The sequence below is a fragment of the Meles meles genome, chromosome 20 (assembly GCF_922984935.1).
Source record: "Meles meles chromosome 20, mMelMel3.1 paternal haplotype, whole genome shotgun sequence".
Classification (NCBI taxonomy): Eukaryota; Metazoa; Chordata; class Mammalia; order Carnivora; family Mustelidae; genus Meles; species Meles meles.
In genome coordinates this window covers 9,597,549-9,613,549 of record NC_060085.1, presented here as the reverse complement: position 1 = coordinate 9,613,549, position 16,001 = coordinate 9,597,549, and the positions used below count along the sequence as shown (strand labels likewise).

At 52.3% G+C, this 16,001-nt stretch overlaps 1 protein-coding gene across 2 annotated transcripts in view; it reads left to right on the top strand.

Moving 5' to 3' along the window:
- Nucleotides 1–5,013: 5,013 nt before the first annotated feature.
- The window catches only part of RFX1 (regulatory factor X1), a 30,529-nt gene continuing 19,541 nt past the window's right edge, over nt 5,014–16,001 (top strand). The window contains exons 1-2 of one of the 2 annotated variants that reach the window (XM_045990934.1): nt 5,014–5,238; nt 12,225–12,580. In XM_045990934.1, coding sequence (XP_045846890.1) covers nt 12,277–12,580 — 304 coding nt within the window. In that variant the 5' untranslated portion in view covers nt 5,014–5,238; nt 12,225–12,276. The remainder of the gene's footprint in view (nt 5,239–12,224; nt 12,581–16,001) is intronic. The other variant, XM_045990933.1, reaches the window with a different exon arrangement.

Here is a 16,001-nt window from a genome sequence, read left to right as displayed (position 1 = left end):
TTTTCTCTTTCCTCTCTGGCCACCTTCTTTATCCATTATTTTTTGGGTTGTTGATCTTTTTCTTCTTGATTTCTAGGAGTTCTTTATATATGAAGGAGATTTACTGTCTGTAAAATGAATTGTAAATATTTTTCCCAATTTGCCCTTTCTCCAAACTTTTATATTAATTAACACTAACATTTATTAAGGATTTTATGGGTGCCTGGTTTTGTGCTAGGTGTTTTAAGCACACTATCTCATTTCAATCTTATGACATCATTTTTCATCTCTAAATACCATAGCATGCCTTTCTGGAAAATAAGGACATTTACACGAAGACAAATGTACAATCATTATTCAGTATCATCTTACACCACACACATATTCAAGTTTTCCTGAGTCTCTGAAACATCTTTTTGGGGTTGATTTAGAGCAGCCCAGGTCAATAGAACTTTCTACAATCATGGGAGTGTTCCATATCTGTGCTTTCCAACATGGTAGCCACAGGGTACATGTGGTTATTGGGTGCTTGAAATGCATTCAGGAGGAATGAGGAACTAAATTGTTCATTGCATTTTTATTTTAGTTACTGTTAGTTTTCATAGCTACATGGAAAATCATAGGTCAATATCCCTGATGAATACAGGTGCAAAAATCCTCAGCAAAATATTAGTGAACCAAATTCAACAGCACATTTAAAGGATCACACACCATGATTAAGAGGGACTTACTCCAGGGATGCTAGAATGGCTCAGTATCTGCAAATCAATGTGATACACCACATTAACAAAATGATAAAAGTCATATGATCATCTCCATAGATGCAGAAAAGCATTTGACAAAATTCAATGTATTTTCATGATGAAAACTCTCAACAGACTGGGCATAGAGGGAAAATAGCTCAACATGATAAAGGCCATCTTTGACAAGCCCATAGCAGACATCATACTCACTGTGAAACACTGAAAGCTTTTCTTCTAACATAGGAACAAGAGAAGGGTACCTGTTGCCATTACTTTTATTCAACACAGTACTGGAAGTGTTAGCCAGAGCAATTTGGCAAGAGAGGGAGGGTGCTCCTGGTGTCTCGAGGAGGCCAGGCTACTGCCCAGTATCCTATGATGCAGAGGACAGACCCTCGCCACAAAGAGCAATTTGGCCCTGGCAAAGTCCCCACTCCTTTTTTCCGGGACTGACTTGTTGAAGAGACACCCCACCCTCTGCTCTGGATTTGTCTGTTGCTTCCTGATGTTTTCTTTTGCTTTTTGTTTTTTTGTTGTTGGTTTTGTTGTTTTGTTTTGTTTTGTTTTGTTAAGATTTTATTTATTTTAGAGGAGCAGGGAGGGCCAGAGATCATGACCTGAAGCAAAACCAAGAGTCAGATGCCCTATAGACTGAGCCACCCAGGGGCCCCTGATGTGGACATTTGTCTCTATTCTTTCCATTTTGTGCAAACTGGATGTTAGGTTGAGAGAATCCGAGTCAGGTTTAACATTTTGGCAAGATGTGTCATGGGGGAAGCTGTGAACTTACTTCTGAGGCCACAGGTCCCTTTCCTGTGGTGTGGAGCTTCATTGCAACTAACGCTGTTGACAGTCTGGCTTCCATGATGAAGTCCACTCTCCTACATCCAGCAAGCCACCCGGCACCCTGTGCATGTTTTGTTCCCTGTCATCCCTTGACCTGACGCTTTATAATGCTCACTGATGATCACTGCCAAAATCAATTATTTCCTCAAAATTTGCAAAATGGTGATTTTTCTTTTTAAATTTTTTTTATTTATTGGGGCTCCTGGGTGGCTCAGTGGGTTAAAGCCTCTGCCTTCAGCTCAGGTCATGATCCCAGGGTCCTGGGATCGAGCCCTGCATCGGGCTTTCTGTTTGGCGGGGAGCCTGCTTCCCTTCCTCTCTCTCTGCCTACTTGTGATTTCTGTCTGTCAAATAAATAAATAAAATCTTAAAAATATATATTTTTTTTATTTATGACAAAAATAGCAAGAGGGGGAACACAAGCACAGGAGAGCTGGAGAGGGAGAAGCAGACTCCCCACCATGCAGGGAGCCCAATGTGGGGCTCGATCCCAAGACCCTGGGATCATGACTCGAGCCAAAGGCAGACGCTTAACCAACTGAGCCACCCAGGTGCTCCAGAAAATGGGGAGCTAATTCTCCCATTCCTCCTAAATTTTTAAGCTGGCATTCTTCTTGGGCTGTTAGTGACCACTACAGCTAACACCGGGGAGGCAAGACCATCCTTAATCCCTTACTTTTAGGTACCAGTGTGTCTGAAGGGAGTTGGTCAAACAGCCACTTCCAATAGTATAATGTGTGTACGTGTTTTTAACTTTCAAATTGGAGCATAACATACATAAAGTGCACAGATTTTTTTATGATTTTATTTTTATTTATTTACTTGAGAGAGAGAGTGCGAGCAAGGGGAGGAGCAGAGGGAGAGAGACAGGCAGACTCCACACTGAGTGCAGAGTCCTACACAGAGCCTGATTTCACGACCTTGAGATCATGACCTGAGCTGAAATCAAAAGTCGGATGCTTAACCCATTGAGCCACCCAGGTGCTCCAAGTACACAGTCTTTGAATGGAGAGCTTAGGGCATCTTTATATACCCATGCAAGTACTATCAGATTAAAAAAAAAAATTAGAACACTTCTAGCCCACACTGTCTTCCCTGCCACAAAGGCTTATGATGAATATTTGTGATTGAAGAAATAATTTTCAGGCTTGGCAGTGCTCATCTTGGGGCTTAGGGATGCCAGGAAGGTGGGGGAAATGGGTGGGAGGTGGAAATAGGGCTTCTGGTCCCCATTCCCCACAGGACTGGCCCTGGGACCTCCACCTGTCGCACAGTGGCTGCAGGGCTGAGTGACTTGCTCTGCCAGCTCGGATTTATCCTGGACACCTTATGCCTGGAAGTCTCATGAATTCTTAGGGGGACTTGTCAGGGCTGGGGCTCAGCCAGTGTTTCTAGGCAGGTTGGGACTGCTGCTGTGTCTCCTCTTCCTTCGAGTTCATATCCAGGGGCATGAAAGCACATTGGAAAGTCCCAGAAAAGGAGACAGGCTGTCTGGGCTCTGCTGCCTCCAGTCGTGTGATCCCGAGGGAGCACCTTCCACCTCTGAGATGCTGTTTGCTTACCCATCTAGTGGGGAGAAATATTCCACTTTGCTGAGTTGTTGGGAGGATATCTGAGAAGTCATCTGGCTACCTGTATTTCTTTGACTTCACCTCGACACTTTTCTCTTTGCTCATTCTCCCCCCAGCCAGATGTTTGTTCCTTCCCTGCCTGGTTTTTGCCTCTGCAGTTCCCTCCAGCTGGGTTTTATAGGGCTTGCTTCGCACCACTCACGCTCAGTTTGCACGACCCCTCCTCCGGGGACACAGGCTACAGCACCCTCTCCTCTTATGGTGCTCTTACAGCCCCCAGAAACCTATCTCATGTATTAATTTCACTAATGATTGTGTCTCCCCTGGTAGAATGCAAGGTCTGAGGATTTGTCTGCTTTCTTTACTTTTACAGCCCGGGCCTTGCACACAGGAAGTGTGAAATTGGTTGAACCAGAAAACAAGCTCGGAGATAAACTTTGTCTGTCACACAGCCGAAGTGGAATTAGAACCAGGGGCTCTGAGCCTTTGCTTTTATTTTCCTCACCGCTTCTGGTGGAGACGAGGGCGCAAAATTTGAAGAGCGGGGTACCAAAACCCTCACTTATCAAGATAATATTTTGAAAAATAAAATTAAAGCAAAAAAAAAATTCAATGATTAAAACACGTTTTTGTTTTTAAAAAAGTAAAAGACAAGATCCGATCCTGCACTTGCATGACTCACCTTACCTTAATCTCAGTCCTGGCGGATCTTACTTTAAAATTTCGGTATTTTGCTCTCCGTGGATTTATTTCCCATTAATTTTGATACTTAAAAAATATTGGGAAAAAATAGTGGATTAGAATGTTATTTATCTTGAGTTTTTGCGCCCAAGGCGCGCTCACCCTAATGTTAACCCGCTTCTGTCTCTTCCCGCCGGCGGAAACTGAGGCGAGGAGGACGGTGTTGGGGAGCGCAAGGTGGGGGGGGCGGTGTGGAGCCCTGAAGGGCAACCGGAGCTCCCCCGGTAGGGGCTGGGTGCCGAACTTTGCTTATCGCCCCTGATAGAAGTCTCTAATTAAATCCACCTCCTGCGGGAGACCTTTCCCAGGGCCCTCCGCACCGCCTGCGGGGCCGAGATAGCCGCGGCAGTCCCCGCAGCTGTGACCTTTCCCGGCTGGAGAGGGCGGGGAAGCGGGAGCAGGCGCGGAGGCCGGGTCTAGGCAGAGGTGGCCGCGGGTGGGGCGGGGGGGAAGTTTGCTCAGGGGATGGGATCTGGGACCGAACCCCACTTTGGTTCCCCACGACCATCCCACCGCCAGAGGGCAATGAGGGTAGGGTAAGAGCGCCCAGTGACGTCATCGAACCCCTAGCCCGGCCCCCGCAGCTGACGTCACAGAACAGGACACGTCACTATATTCCTCCCGCGACGTAAGCGCGCGATGCCAGGAACTGACCCGCCGGGGAAGCGAGCAGTCTGAAGAAAGAGAGCTTTCCTTTCTCGCCTTTTATAGTTGGTAAGGTGTTTAAAGTACGCAGAGCGGACTACCATTCCCAGTTGGCCTTGCGTGCTGCACATGCGCACGGTTCCCTGCTAGAGAGCGCGGCAAACCTTTGGAATAGACTGAAGTCCCCTTAGGGGAAACATAAGGCAGGTTTTACAGCCGCAAACCAATCCCTACCACAGACCCCACCCCTTTATTCTTAGGCCGCGGCTTCCTTGCGGGAGTGACGGGTTCTCCTGCCTTTGAGGGCTCAGTTTCCTTTGACGGACATGCACACCGATGAATCAGAGCGCCGAGAAGTCGAGAGTGTGTTGAAAAGCGTGACTTGGGACCAATAGCTTAGGAGCAGGACCTAGCCCCGTCCAATCACTTCTCTCGGCGCCGCCAATCACCCGGGACTCCGCCCCCACCCGTGACGTGTGTAGGGTGGGTAGCAACAGTTGCCCCGGTGAGGGAAACGGAGGCGCCATAGCCACGGTAGTCGTGGCGACCAAGCAACCCGGCAACGCGAGTCAACAACAACAACCGCCCGGCCGACCCCCACCCCCACCCCCCCCACCCGGCCCAGGGACCCCGGCACGTTCCGTCCCCCTCCCAACATCGCCTCCGAGACCTCTGGAAAGCCCTTCTGCGGACAGAAGTAGGAAGAAGCCGAGGTAACCGGGGCGGCCCCAGGGTGGTTGGCCGGGCCAGGGAGGGCGGCGGGGCCCGGGCGGCGGGTGTCGCTGTAAGCATAGTCCGGGGGGAAGGGGCGGTCGGTCAAAATGGCGGCGGCGACTGTCGGGGCCGTGGGGGAGGGGGCCGGGGCCCGGCTGGGGCGACACCACCCGCCCCTGGGGTCCGGGGCCCAGCCCCCGCAAGGGGCGGGCGCTAGCAGGCCTGCGGCGAGTGGAGGTCGGCGGGACGGGGCGGGGGGCTTTTATATGTTGGGAGGTGCGGAGAGGCGGGCCTGGGGAGGCTGGGCCAATGGGAGCGAGGGAGGGGCGAGGCGGGGCCGAGGTGAGTGGGCGGGACCAGGTCGTAGGTGTGGGCGGGGCCGACGGATTCCGGGGGGGGGGGGGGGGTTGGGGGGAACCGGGTGGGGCAGCTGCAGCCTGGGCCTTACAGCGCGCCAAAGGGTTAGGAGGCCACCTGTACCACGTCGCTTTAGAATCCCCCCTCCCCTTGCCCAGTCATTGCCAGTACACAGTGTCTGTCACATCTCAGGCCTCAGTTTTCCATCCTGTGAAGTGGGGAGAATCGTTGCTGTCGTCCCTTTTCTGCATTTCGGGGACTCCTGACTCCTTTCAGAAATTTCTCTAGGGCTCATCTTTGAACTTTTACCCCATGTGCTGTTTTTGAATGTGGTTTGATAGAACTGTTAGCTAATCTTAATTTCAAACACTGCTGTCTGCTCATAAATCTGCCTTCTTCTCTCTGAGGGAAGGCAAAGGGAGACAAAGTTTCATGGAGAAGCTGTGGGCTAGGAATATAGCTTTAGCCGGGAGGATTTAGTTTGCAGAAATCGGAGCCCATGGCAGGGAGTAGTGATCTCGGGTGACTGAGACAGCACAGAAACTTGATTGCTTCTCCGTGGGCTGTTCTCTTAGGTCTGGTGTCCCTGAGCAGAGGACTTGTTTTCTGGAGCTGGATTGATTTCTAACCATTCTGCCCATCAAGGTCTCCCTTTCTGGGGATGGTTAGCAAATGGCGCCGAGGAAGTTTCTTAGATTTCTTAAACTGCTTCTCTTGGCCAGACACATGTTTTTGTGTCAGTCAAGTTGGTGTCAACCGGGTCACATGTCACTGGGGAGGACCAGCCTCCAGAGCCACGTGGGCAGGCGCGGGACATCAAGATCAGAGGGAAAGGGAAGTGTTCCATGTTTGTTACAGGAGAATCTGAGTGACTGCTTTGCCGGGCAACAGGATCTGCCAGCTTGGGGAAGAATTTATTTTTTTCAAACAGCCAGCTCGGCCAAGTCCACTTTGCTTATTCTCTGTCTTGCTTTGGAGCTTGGCGTCAGCAGAGCAGAGTGGTGGTGTGCAAATTTCAGCCTTTTTCTTTTAAAATCATTAAACTTCAAGGAGAAGAATTATTTCAGGCTCTCCTAAAGCTTTCCCTCAAGAATTTGAGATAAGGTTGCGTGGGGGGGGGGGGGCATCTCACTTCTCCAGAGACTTTTTCTAGACCAGGTCCTCTTCGAGATGGGGTCACAGGACCCCTTTGAAGCTTAGGAAGGGCAGAGATTAATTTTCAGTACCAATATGGAAATGCCAGGTCTGCCTGAAAGGTCATCACCACCTGTTGGAAAGGCAAACTTTGAGCAAAAGGTGATACTACCGATCATCTAGTCTTGTTAACTGCCTCTCCCCTGCCATAACTTTTGTATTTGAAGGGTCCAAGCCCAGAGGGATCTTTCGAGGAGGGTAGAGAGCACGGGTTTGTTTGCTTTTGGAAACAATCAACTGCTTTCTAGCTGTGTGCCCGTGGATGCATTACTTTACTTCTCTGAACCTCAGTTTCCTCCTGTCTAAGCTAGGGACAGTGATCATTGGTAATCATTTTAAGCTCATATCACTGTGTTATGGATCCCGTAAAAGAATACATGTTGAGCATCAGATACCTAGTAATTGCTCAAATGCTCTTAGCTGCCACTGTTGTTCTCATGATTGGCCCTTCTTGCTCAGCTCTCTGAATTACACCGCTCGCATTTATTTTTATCGTTTTGAATTGGGTGAGAGCCTAGTGGCTTAAAAGGTTGACTCACTTGCTGCGCTGTGTGGGCTGATACAAGAGATGATAGAGATCCCAGGAAGCTGGGTACCAGGACTCCAGTTTCTAGTGAGAAAATGTCATTCCCCTTGCTCCTGAATAGCCTTTCTGCCGCTTTAGGAGAGTAGCCAAAAAGAAAAATTCTCCTGGGCCTGGGCCCAGACTCAGCCCCAAGGCTTCCAAGAGGCAGCTGGGTGAGCCAGGGGTGTGGGTGTCGTGGGAATGGAGCTGAAGTCCTTGCCTTTCCCTCCCCATGTACGTCTCAATAGCTCGGGGATGGGCCAGGCAGACTTCCCCAGGGATATGGTCTGCAGATAGCCACTGGACAGTGCTCTTCTTGGGCTGGGCGCCCCATTCTGGGCCATTGGGCATCAGCCACCCCTGCTGCTTAAGCCTGCTGCCGGCAGAGGCAGGAGGCAGGAACTGGTTCACAAGGGCTCATCAATTGGTAAACTCAAACTGGCCTTTGACACTTACTAGCAGGGTGCTCCTGGCATGGGGACACGTATTTGACAGTAAAAGTTGAGCTCCTACTATGTGCCCATCAGTGTTCTAGGAGCTGGAGGTACAGTAATGGGCAAGGCAGGCAGGGTCTCTGCCATTGGGGAGCTTGTATTTCTGGTCATGGAGGAAAGGGGAACTATGAATAAGAAAATAAACAAACAAGGAAATACAGGGCCGGGAAGAAAACAAAATAGGAGTGTGTGCTTCAGAGTGCTTGGGGCTGGGGGAGGAGAGCACACCTGAGACCCAAGAAGGTGACATATAAGCTGAGATCGGAACGATAAGCAGCCAGCAGCGGAGAATGGGGGTAGAGGTGAGGAGAGCATGTCAGGCAGGTGGAAGAGTCTGGTACAAAGGTCCTGAGGCAGGAAGGCCTGGAGCATTCTAGGAGCAAGAGCCAGTTTGACTAGAACATTCAAGGTGAGATAGGAAGGACCTCAAGACCCCATAGTGCTTGGGAAGGGCTCTGGATTTTATTTCATCTCTGTGATAAGAGCTGTGGAGCCTTCTGAATAGAAGGGCAACAAGATATGATTTGTGCTTTCAAAGGATCTTTTTTTTTTTTTTAAAGGTAGTTGAGAGAGAGCAAGATTACAAGCAGGGGGCAGAGGTAGAGGGAGAAGCAGATTCCCCGCTGAGCAGGGAGCCCAATGCAGGACCAGATCCCAGGACCCTGGGTTCATGACCCAAACCAAAGGCAGATGCTAAACCGACTGAGCCACCCAGGCACCCTCAAAGAATCTTAAGGACTATAGAGGCCAGAGTAGAGCGTGGAGCCAGTAATGAGGGTGTTGGAGGGGTCCAGGAAAGAGATGGAGACAGGTCAGAGTAGCAGGGTATTGATGAAGGTGGAGAGAAGTGTCCAGCCTTAGGATCTATTTTGAAGGAATCATTGAGAAGTCCTAAAAACTAACTGGATATAGAAGATGAAGGAAACCTACATCCTTATATTTATTTTCCTATTCCACTGCAAGTTCCTCAACAGAGCCATTCTGCAGATGAGGAAAGGGAGTTTTCTTTCCATTTCCTTGGGAGGGCCTTATGCAAGACCTAAACCATTTGGTTATAGAATCTGGAATCAAAGAGGTTGGCAAACTGTGGCTGCCACCTGGTTTTGTGTGGCCTGTGAATTAAGAATAATTTTTTTTATACTTTCAAATGATTGGGGAAAAAATTAAAAGAGAAAATTTTGTGGCCCAAATAAAATGTCAGGACATGTGATACTATATGAAATTCATATCTCATGATATGAGATAATAATAAAAATAATATAAATAATATTAAAATATAAATATTAAATAAAAATAGTAAAAATAATAAAATAATAATAAAAATAATTAAAAAATAATAAAAATGAAATTTTATTAGCACATAGCCATGCTCGTCTATTTACATATTTTCTATGGCTGCTTTCCCACTGCAGTGGCAGAGTTGAGTAGTTACAACAGAGGCTAGGCTGTCTGCCCACAAAGGCAAAAGTTTTGGCTGTGGCCCTTTACAGAAGTTTGCTGGCCCTGATCTAAAGTAATCGATTCAAACATTCTCCAAAAACAGCTGTTGGCTTTGAAGTTAGATGCAGCCATTGGTGCTTTTCTTGGCAGTTTCATTGCCAAGGAACAAATTTGTTGAGGGACTTCCTTGTTTCGTGTTCCCTGCTCTGGAAAGAAAGGGATCTCATACTGTTTAAATATTTGTGACTTATTTCTCTCTAGAGAGCACCCTGCAGACCTCTGCTTGCCCTAGTCATCCACAAATGGAAAGGACAGGGCTCCCTGGTCGAATAATTGTGGGACACTTGGTATCCTGAATTGCCCTTCCTAGAGATTGACAATGACAGTGCTGAGAAGGCCTCCAATACAGAAGTGGGTTTAACTGTTTCGTTAATCTCCCCTTCACCTTTTCAAGCTTGGCCTTTCAGTCTTCGATGTCACCTCCTTCCCCTGCCCCTGAGTAGAAGGGATGGGGCATGTGGGCTCTGTAGCTCAAGGAGGAGCAAACACCTGCAAGTGTGGAACTTTGAAAGCCCTTCCTTGTAGGTGGTACCATGGGAGCACGCTCTGCTAGGGTCCAGAAAGCCCAGGCCAGGGTTTTCCAGAGTTCCCTCAAGGCCAGCAGGCTTGGAATCATCCTGAGGGAGAGTTAGCTCAAATAGCAGACTCTGGGGCCATCCCAGACTCCTTGGGCAGAAGCACCCAGGAATCTGCATTTAACTAGCTACGCAGGTGATGCTGATGAACACCAGAGTTGGATTTCCCCTTGGGCACCTCCTTCTTAGAGCCCAAGGAATGTGTGTTTCCTTCCCTTCGCTTTTCCATCTCCACCTGGCATGGGCATTTGTTCAGTGACAAGGATAAGAGTGGCTTCCACGTCTCAGCCTTTACTGGACACTGGGCTTATATCATTGGATCCTTAAGACAGCCCTCTGAGTTGGTGTCTTCATTATCCCCAGTACAGATGGGGAAACTGAGGCCCAGAGGAAGGTCAGTAACGTGTTTGTGAGTGAAGAGTCAGGTCAGGGTTCATGTCGAGGTGGGTCTGACACCAGGCAGACGGACTTGATCAGCTCTTGGCCTGGACCAAAGTTTGAACCCAGTGGTGTGAGGAGCCCCCAGGAGGTAGCTAGCCCCTCTGATGCTGGCTGCAAGGAGTTTGGGAGGGCAGGAGCTGGGGGAAAGTGACTTTTTCTTGTGTGTGGCAGGTGTTTAATCTCTGTGGATGGGGCTCAGGTCTCCCTGTCTGAGAAACAGGGACGATGCTATCTACTGAGTGTAAGAAATAAAACAAGCCCCATGCTTGGCTCCAAGTAGGGCTGGGGGCTAAGGGCACACATCTGGAGATCAGAGAGACCTGGGTTCAAATCGTCTTTTACCAGTTGCTGGGCACCCTTCACACGGTGTTGCTCATCTGTGAAATGGTCGCGGTGGCTCCTCCCTTAGGGGGCTGTGGGGCAGAGGCCAGCACAGCAGAGACTCGTGGGGCTTCTGGTCAACCAGCAGCAGTTGCTTTCCCCACGCCCTTCCTCTTGCAAATCCCACTCTTAGCCACCCGTGGCGGGAGGGCCGCCCCCTGGCACATGATGGCACACAGGTGCTCCAGGGTTAGTGCAGAGAGGCCTCTGGCTCAGTGGCCGTGGGGGCTTGGAGTGCCTGCGGAGTGTCACCGGCGACCAAATGCAGGCAGGACTATCAAACTTAAATACTTCCCTGGGCCAGGCAGGGGCCACGAAGGTTTTGGGGCTGGAGCTTCTCCTCATTATCACTCCAGTGTTGGTTCCGCCGTCCTCAAATGCTCAGGGGTTGGGGATGGCACCGGCTGGTGTGGGCAGCAGGGAAGCCATGTGCTCGTCTTCTGATGAGACAGGGCTGGGGTGAGAGGGAGGGTGGCGCTTAGCACAGGCGTGGGGGGCGGTGAGCTAGAAGGGACAGAGCTCGGCAAGAGGGATGGGTTGCCTAGCCCAAGACCCGCGAGAGGGAATACAAGCCTTCAGCAGCCCGAAAAGCTACCTCTGCTTGGTCGGGCCAGTCCCATTCTGAGGTCAGCAGTGACTGGTGAGCCTGCCCTGTGGCTAGGGCCTGCTCTCAGCCCAGCGCCCCTGGACTCAGAAGGGTACTCTTCCTGGGATGAGCTCATATCTGGTATCGTAGCCCATTTTGGTCCATTCAAGGGCCTGAAAGTCCCTGTGGCCACAAGCTGCTCTAAGGGCTTTTTGGACTCAAACAACTTTCCCTTTCTGGCCCCCACTGGAAATAATACTCAGCCAAGAAACCAAGCCCAAACAACAAGCATGTAGGGAACTGGGACAGGCTGCTCGGAAGGCAGGTTTCCCCACGACTTTACCTTCCAGGAGTTAGCCAACCGCTGCTGTGCTCAGAATGCCCAGGATTCCGCCTCCGCTTGCTGTGTGGTCTGGGGCAAGTTCCTCAACCTCTCTGAGCCTCAGCTCCTCATCTGGCGGAGCAGACCCAAACCCAGACACAGTTGTTGCAAAGTTTAAAATGAAACAATGTAGAGAAAGCACTCCCCGCACACACACAGGCTGCATGAGCCCTCAGGAGAGAGGGACCATGTGTCTCCCACCCTTCCTCCCCAACCTTCCTTTAGCACATGGGTCCTCCGGTCACCAGGGCCCGGGGAGGAAGAAGGCAGAAGTCCTGGACTGGGGTGAGTGGAAGAGGCATAGATCAGTCTCAGTCCGTAACCAGTTCCCCTGCACTGATGGGCTGGTTGGATCCGGCCACCAGCCTCTAGATTTAATTAAGTTAGTGACGAACCTAAACGTGTCTCTAGGGAGCCAGGAACTGTCCCTGGTTTCCTCTGCTTGTCAATTAATTCTTGTTTTTCCTTCTTTTTTTTTTCTGTTTCCCTCCTCCTCTTCTTCTTCCCAAGGAAGAAAAAAAAAAAAAAAGCCTTATTTATTATCATTTTCCCCACTGTTGGCATGGCAACACCAGCGTACGTTACCGAGCTTCAAGCAGCCCCGCAGCCAGCCCCGCCACCACAGGCCCCGCCCCAGCCCCCGCAGCCACCAGCGGCGCCCCAGCCCCCCCAGCCGCCTGCCACCGCCGCTACTCCCCAGCCCCAGTATGTCACTGAGCTGCAGAGCCCCCAGCCCCAGGCGCAGCCACCAGGCAGCCAGAAGCAGTACGTGACAGAGCTGCCGGCCACCCCCACGCCCTCGCAGCCGGCTGGCGCACCCGCCCCATCCCCGGCGTCCCAGCAGTACATCGTGGTCACCGTCTCTGGTAAGTGGACACGCGCTCGGAGCCAGCGTGCTCTGTGAATAACTCAGAGAGGAGTTCGGGGAGCCAGGCATCCTGGATGTGGGGGGCACAGTGATGCCCTCCCGCTGTCACTGTGCCTGTCACCAGCACGGCAGCTTTCAAATTCGCTGGCTTTCCCCTGTGAGACTTGGGAGGGTGTTTCTGGGGAAGGAGTCGTTAGGCCAGGCAACGAGGCTTCTGTCCACCTAAACTCCTTCCTACCGGGGCAGCTCTTAGGGCTGTTTCTGTCTCTGTCCCCAAGTAAACTGCAACTTGAGAGAAGGACTGGGTGGGAGACTTAAAGTTCGCAAGCATCTCTCGGAGATGGAAGGTGACAACCCGGCCGCTGCACTCCTGGCCTGGGTCATCCGTTACCACACCCTCGGCCGCTCTGCCTGTTTCCTCCTCCGTAAAGGGCCAGTAACAGCTTCATAAGCTCAGGATACATGCGAGGTGTTCACAGAGGCATTTCATGGAGGTCAGCTGGGAGGCCGCCCCGGAGATGCAACCTTTTTGATTCTGGCAGGACCCAGGGGCCGAGGGAGGCCATTGGTTGGGCAATTTCGTGATCATACGGTCAAGGACCCATTTCTTATGGTGGCTCCCCTTACGGCCATGGAGAAGGTGACCCAGAAGCTCAGGTTGTGGCACCCTGATTCCCACCTAGACCATCTTCCCCATGCCCCAGTTCCCTCCAGGATGGAGATAGGCTGAGCTGGGCCGAGCAGAAGGAACTGGGAGCAGAGGGTCAGGGCAGGCAGTCATTCTCCTGAGAAGGTGGGGCTCAGACCAGGACTGGGCATCATCCGTGGTTTCCAGTGTGTTTAGCAGAGGAGGGAGAATGTGGTGAACCACACCCTCCACCCCGGCCCGATCTTTCCAGAGTGGAAAAGGCATGGATGGAAATCATAAAGGTATCTTGGGAGGCTGTGGAAGGGGCAGGTCAAGACTGGGTTTAGGAAGATAAGACAATATAGAGTGACACATGGCAGCTGACATGGCCCCATGGGACCGGAGCAGGTGTAGCCGGAACCCTGAGCAGCCTCCTTTAGGCTCCTGGCAGTGTCAAGGTCCCCAGAGAGGGATGAGGGTGGTGACTCTTTACCACAGGGACTGGTCTGGAGGGATGTCACGTGAGAGCACCAGCCATGGACGTGGCCAGGGTCCCCAGGCCACAAATCTCCGGCGCGTTCCTGGCACCGCCCAGTTATTCTGCTAGGTTTTCTCACCAGCACGCTCTCCCCACCAACAAGAAACCCACCCCCACCTCCATCGTCTTGTCTCATTCCATGCTCCTTACCCCTGACCCCACTGCCTACCTCACTGGGAACAGGTGCCACCACGTATCAAGAAGGACCCCATCTCCCCCGAGCCAGCCTCACACCTCCCAGGGTCATCCGCAGCCTCCAGCTCTGCGAATCCCAGGCCATCCCCTCCAAGGCTTTATCGCTTGGTCCCTCTCTTGCAAATCCTTCCCACCAGCCTGCTGAGATGAGACACCTCCCGATCTAATCAGAAACCCCAGCTCCTGTACCCTTTCAGCTGCTGCCCACGTCTGCACTTCCTTTTAAGTCGGAATTCCTTGAAGCTTCACCCTCCCTTCCTTAACTCGCGCTCGCTCCTCTGCTGCCTCTGCCTTTCCCCTCCTGCACCCCAGTCACTCCAGTCACTCACAGCCCCCACCTTGCCCATCTGCTGCTCACTCTTGGTAGTCCTCTTCCTCGGTCCCTGGGAAGCACCTGACATATTTGTCCCCTTCCTCCCGGAACCGCCCCCTGCCCCTGTCCCTACCTCCCTACCTACTTTCCTGCCTCCTTTGTCCATCCCCTTTGCTGCTTCCTCCTTATTGCCCTTCATGGGGGCCGAGTCCAGGGTCTCAGCTTCCACTGCCGCCTTGATGCTAACAACGTGCCCACAGCACGGCCTGTGCCCTGGCTATGGCCGTGAACCCCAGCCACCTGTGACGCCTCCACTCAGGATTGAACGGGCCTCTCAAGCCAGCACTGCCGAATAGAACCTTGGATTTTTCCCCTCATCCAATCATACCCTCTTCTGAGACTTCTTCATCCTAACAAACGGCAGCCCCGGGCCTGGGTCAGCGTGGATTCCTGCCCTGCCCATCTTTGAGCAAGACCTCTCGTCCCCACATCTGCTCCCAGAACCTACCACCTCTGCCACCCCCAGGACCCCCAACCCAGTTCAGCCTCCTCCCTCGCCGGTCACTGTCCACCCCTGCAGTGACCAGGAGGGAGCCCATCACAGCCCAGTTCGATGCAGATGATTCTGAGGCAGATGGCCCTGGGGACTGCCTGAGAAACCCTGACTTTGGCGTTCTCCTTTGAGGAGAGCTGGCCCCTGTGGCCCCTTCTACTAGGGAAGGGCTTTAAAAGCTCCACACTGCCTGTACCCCCTGCTGAGAAATTCCTAGCCTCCCAACTTCGGTCTCAAAGGCCTGTCGGCACCCCCAGCCTCACCCGGCCCCATCCGCCCCCTTCCACACCTGCTCCAGCCCTCCTGGCCTTCCCACAGCGGCAAAAACCCACAAGGCTCAGTCTGGCCTCCAGGTCTTTGCACGTGCAGTGCCCTCTGCCTGGAGCGCTCCGTCCCCAACCCCCTGGTGGCTCGGTCCTTGTGTTCTGGTGTCGGCTCAGACGCTGCCTCCCTGACGCCCACACCCCCCACCTCCACTGCTCACTCCGTGTCCTCACTTTGCTTTGTTTTTCACCTGAAATGCTGACGATGGTGAGGATGTCTCTCCCTTGTCCCTGAGAGCAGGGCTCTGTCCACTGCTTCTCTGTGCCATGAACAGCCACTAGAAGGCTGGCCCGACCCATCACAGCCCTCACAGTCTGTTAGCCCCGGCAGCTGAGAGCAGGTGGGGGGCCTCCCCTGTCACTGCTGGAGGATTTGGTCAGCCTGCAGGGCATCCGGTTGGCCCTAGACCTCCTACGTGCTGGCTTTGGCTGCTTTGGGGCTCCGGGGTCCTCAGGGCAAGGGTCTGGAGAGGGCACGTGGCTCCAGGCCCCAGGGCACCCCAACTCCAGGCACATTCATCTCTCCTCCTCAGCCTCCCCCATTCTTCCTGCTGCATGCCCCGGGGGTCTCTGGAGCTTAGAGGTCAAGGCCTTTGTTCCTGCTCCCCGGATCCCCCATCGCACCACAAGGCTGCTCTGTGCTGCTGGGCTGTAGTGAATGGGCTGCTGGTGTGACTCTCAGGATTCCTTATTTGGTCTCATGGTACCTTGACGGCCTTTCACAGGGGTCCTTTGCCCTGTCACTCCCTGTTCCAGCGGCAGTGAAGCTGTCCCCTGAAGGGTGACTAGGTGATGCTAACTTGATACCTTTTCTGAGGAAGAGGAGGCTGGCTGCACCTTGTCACTCCATTTGCCCCGTTGACCCTTCC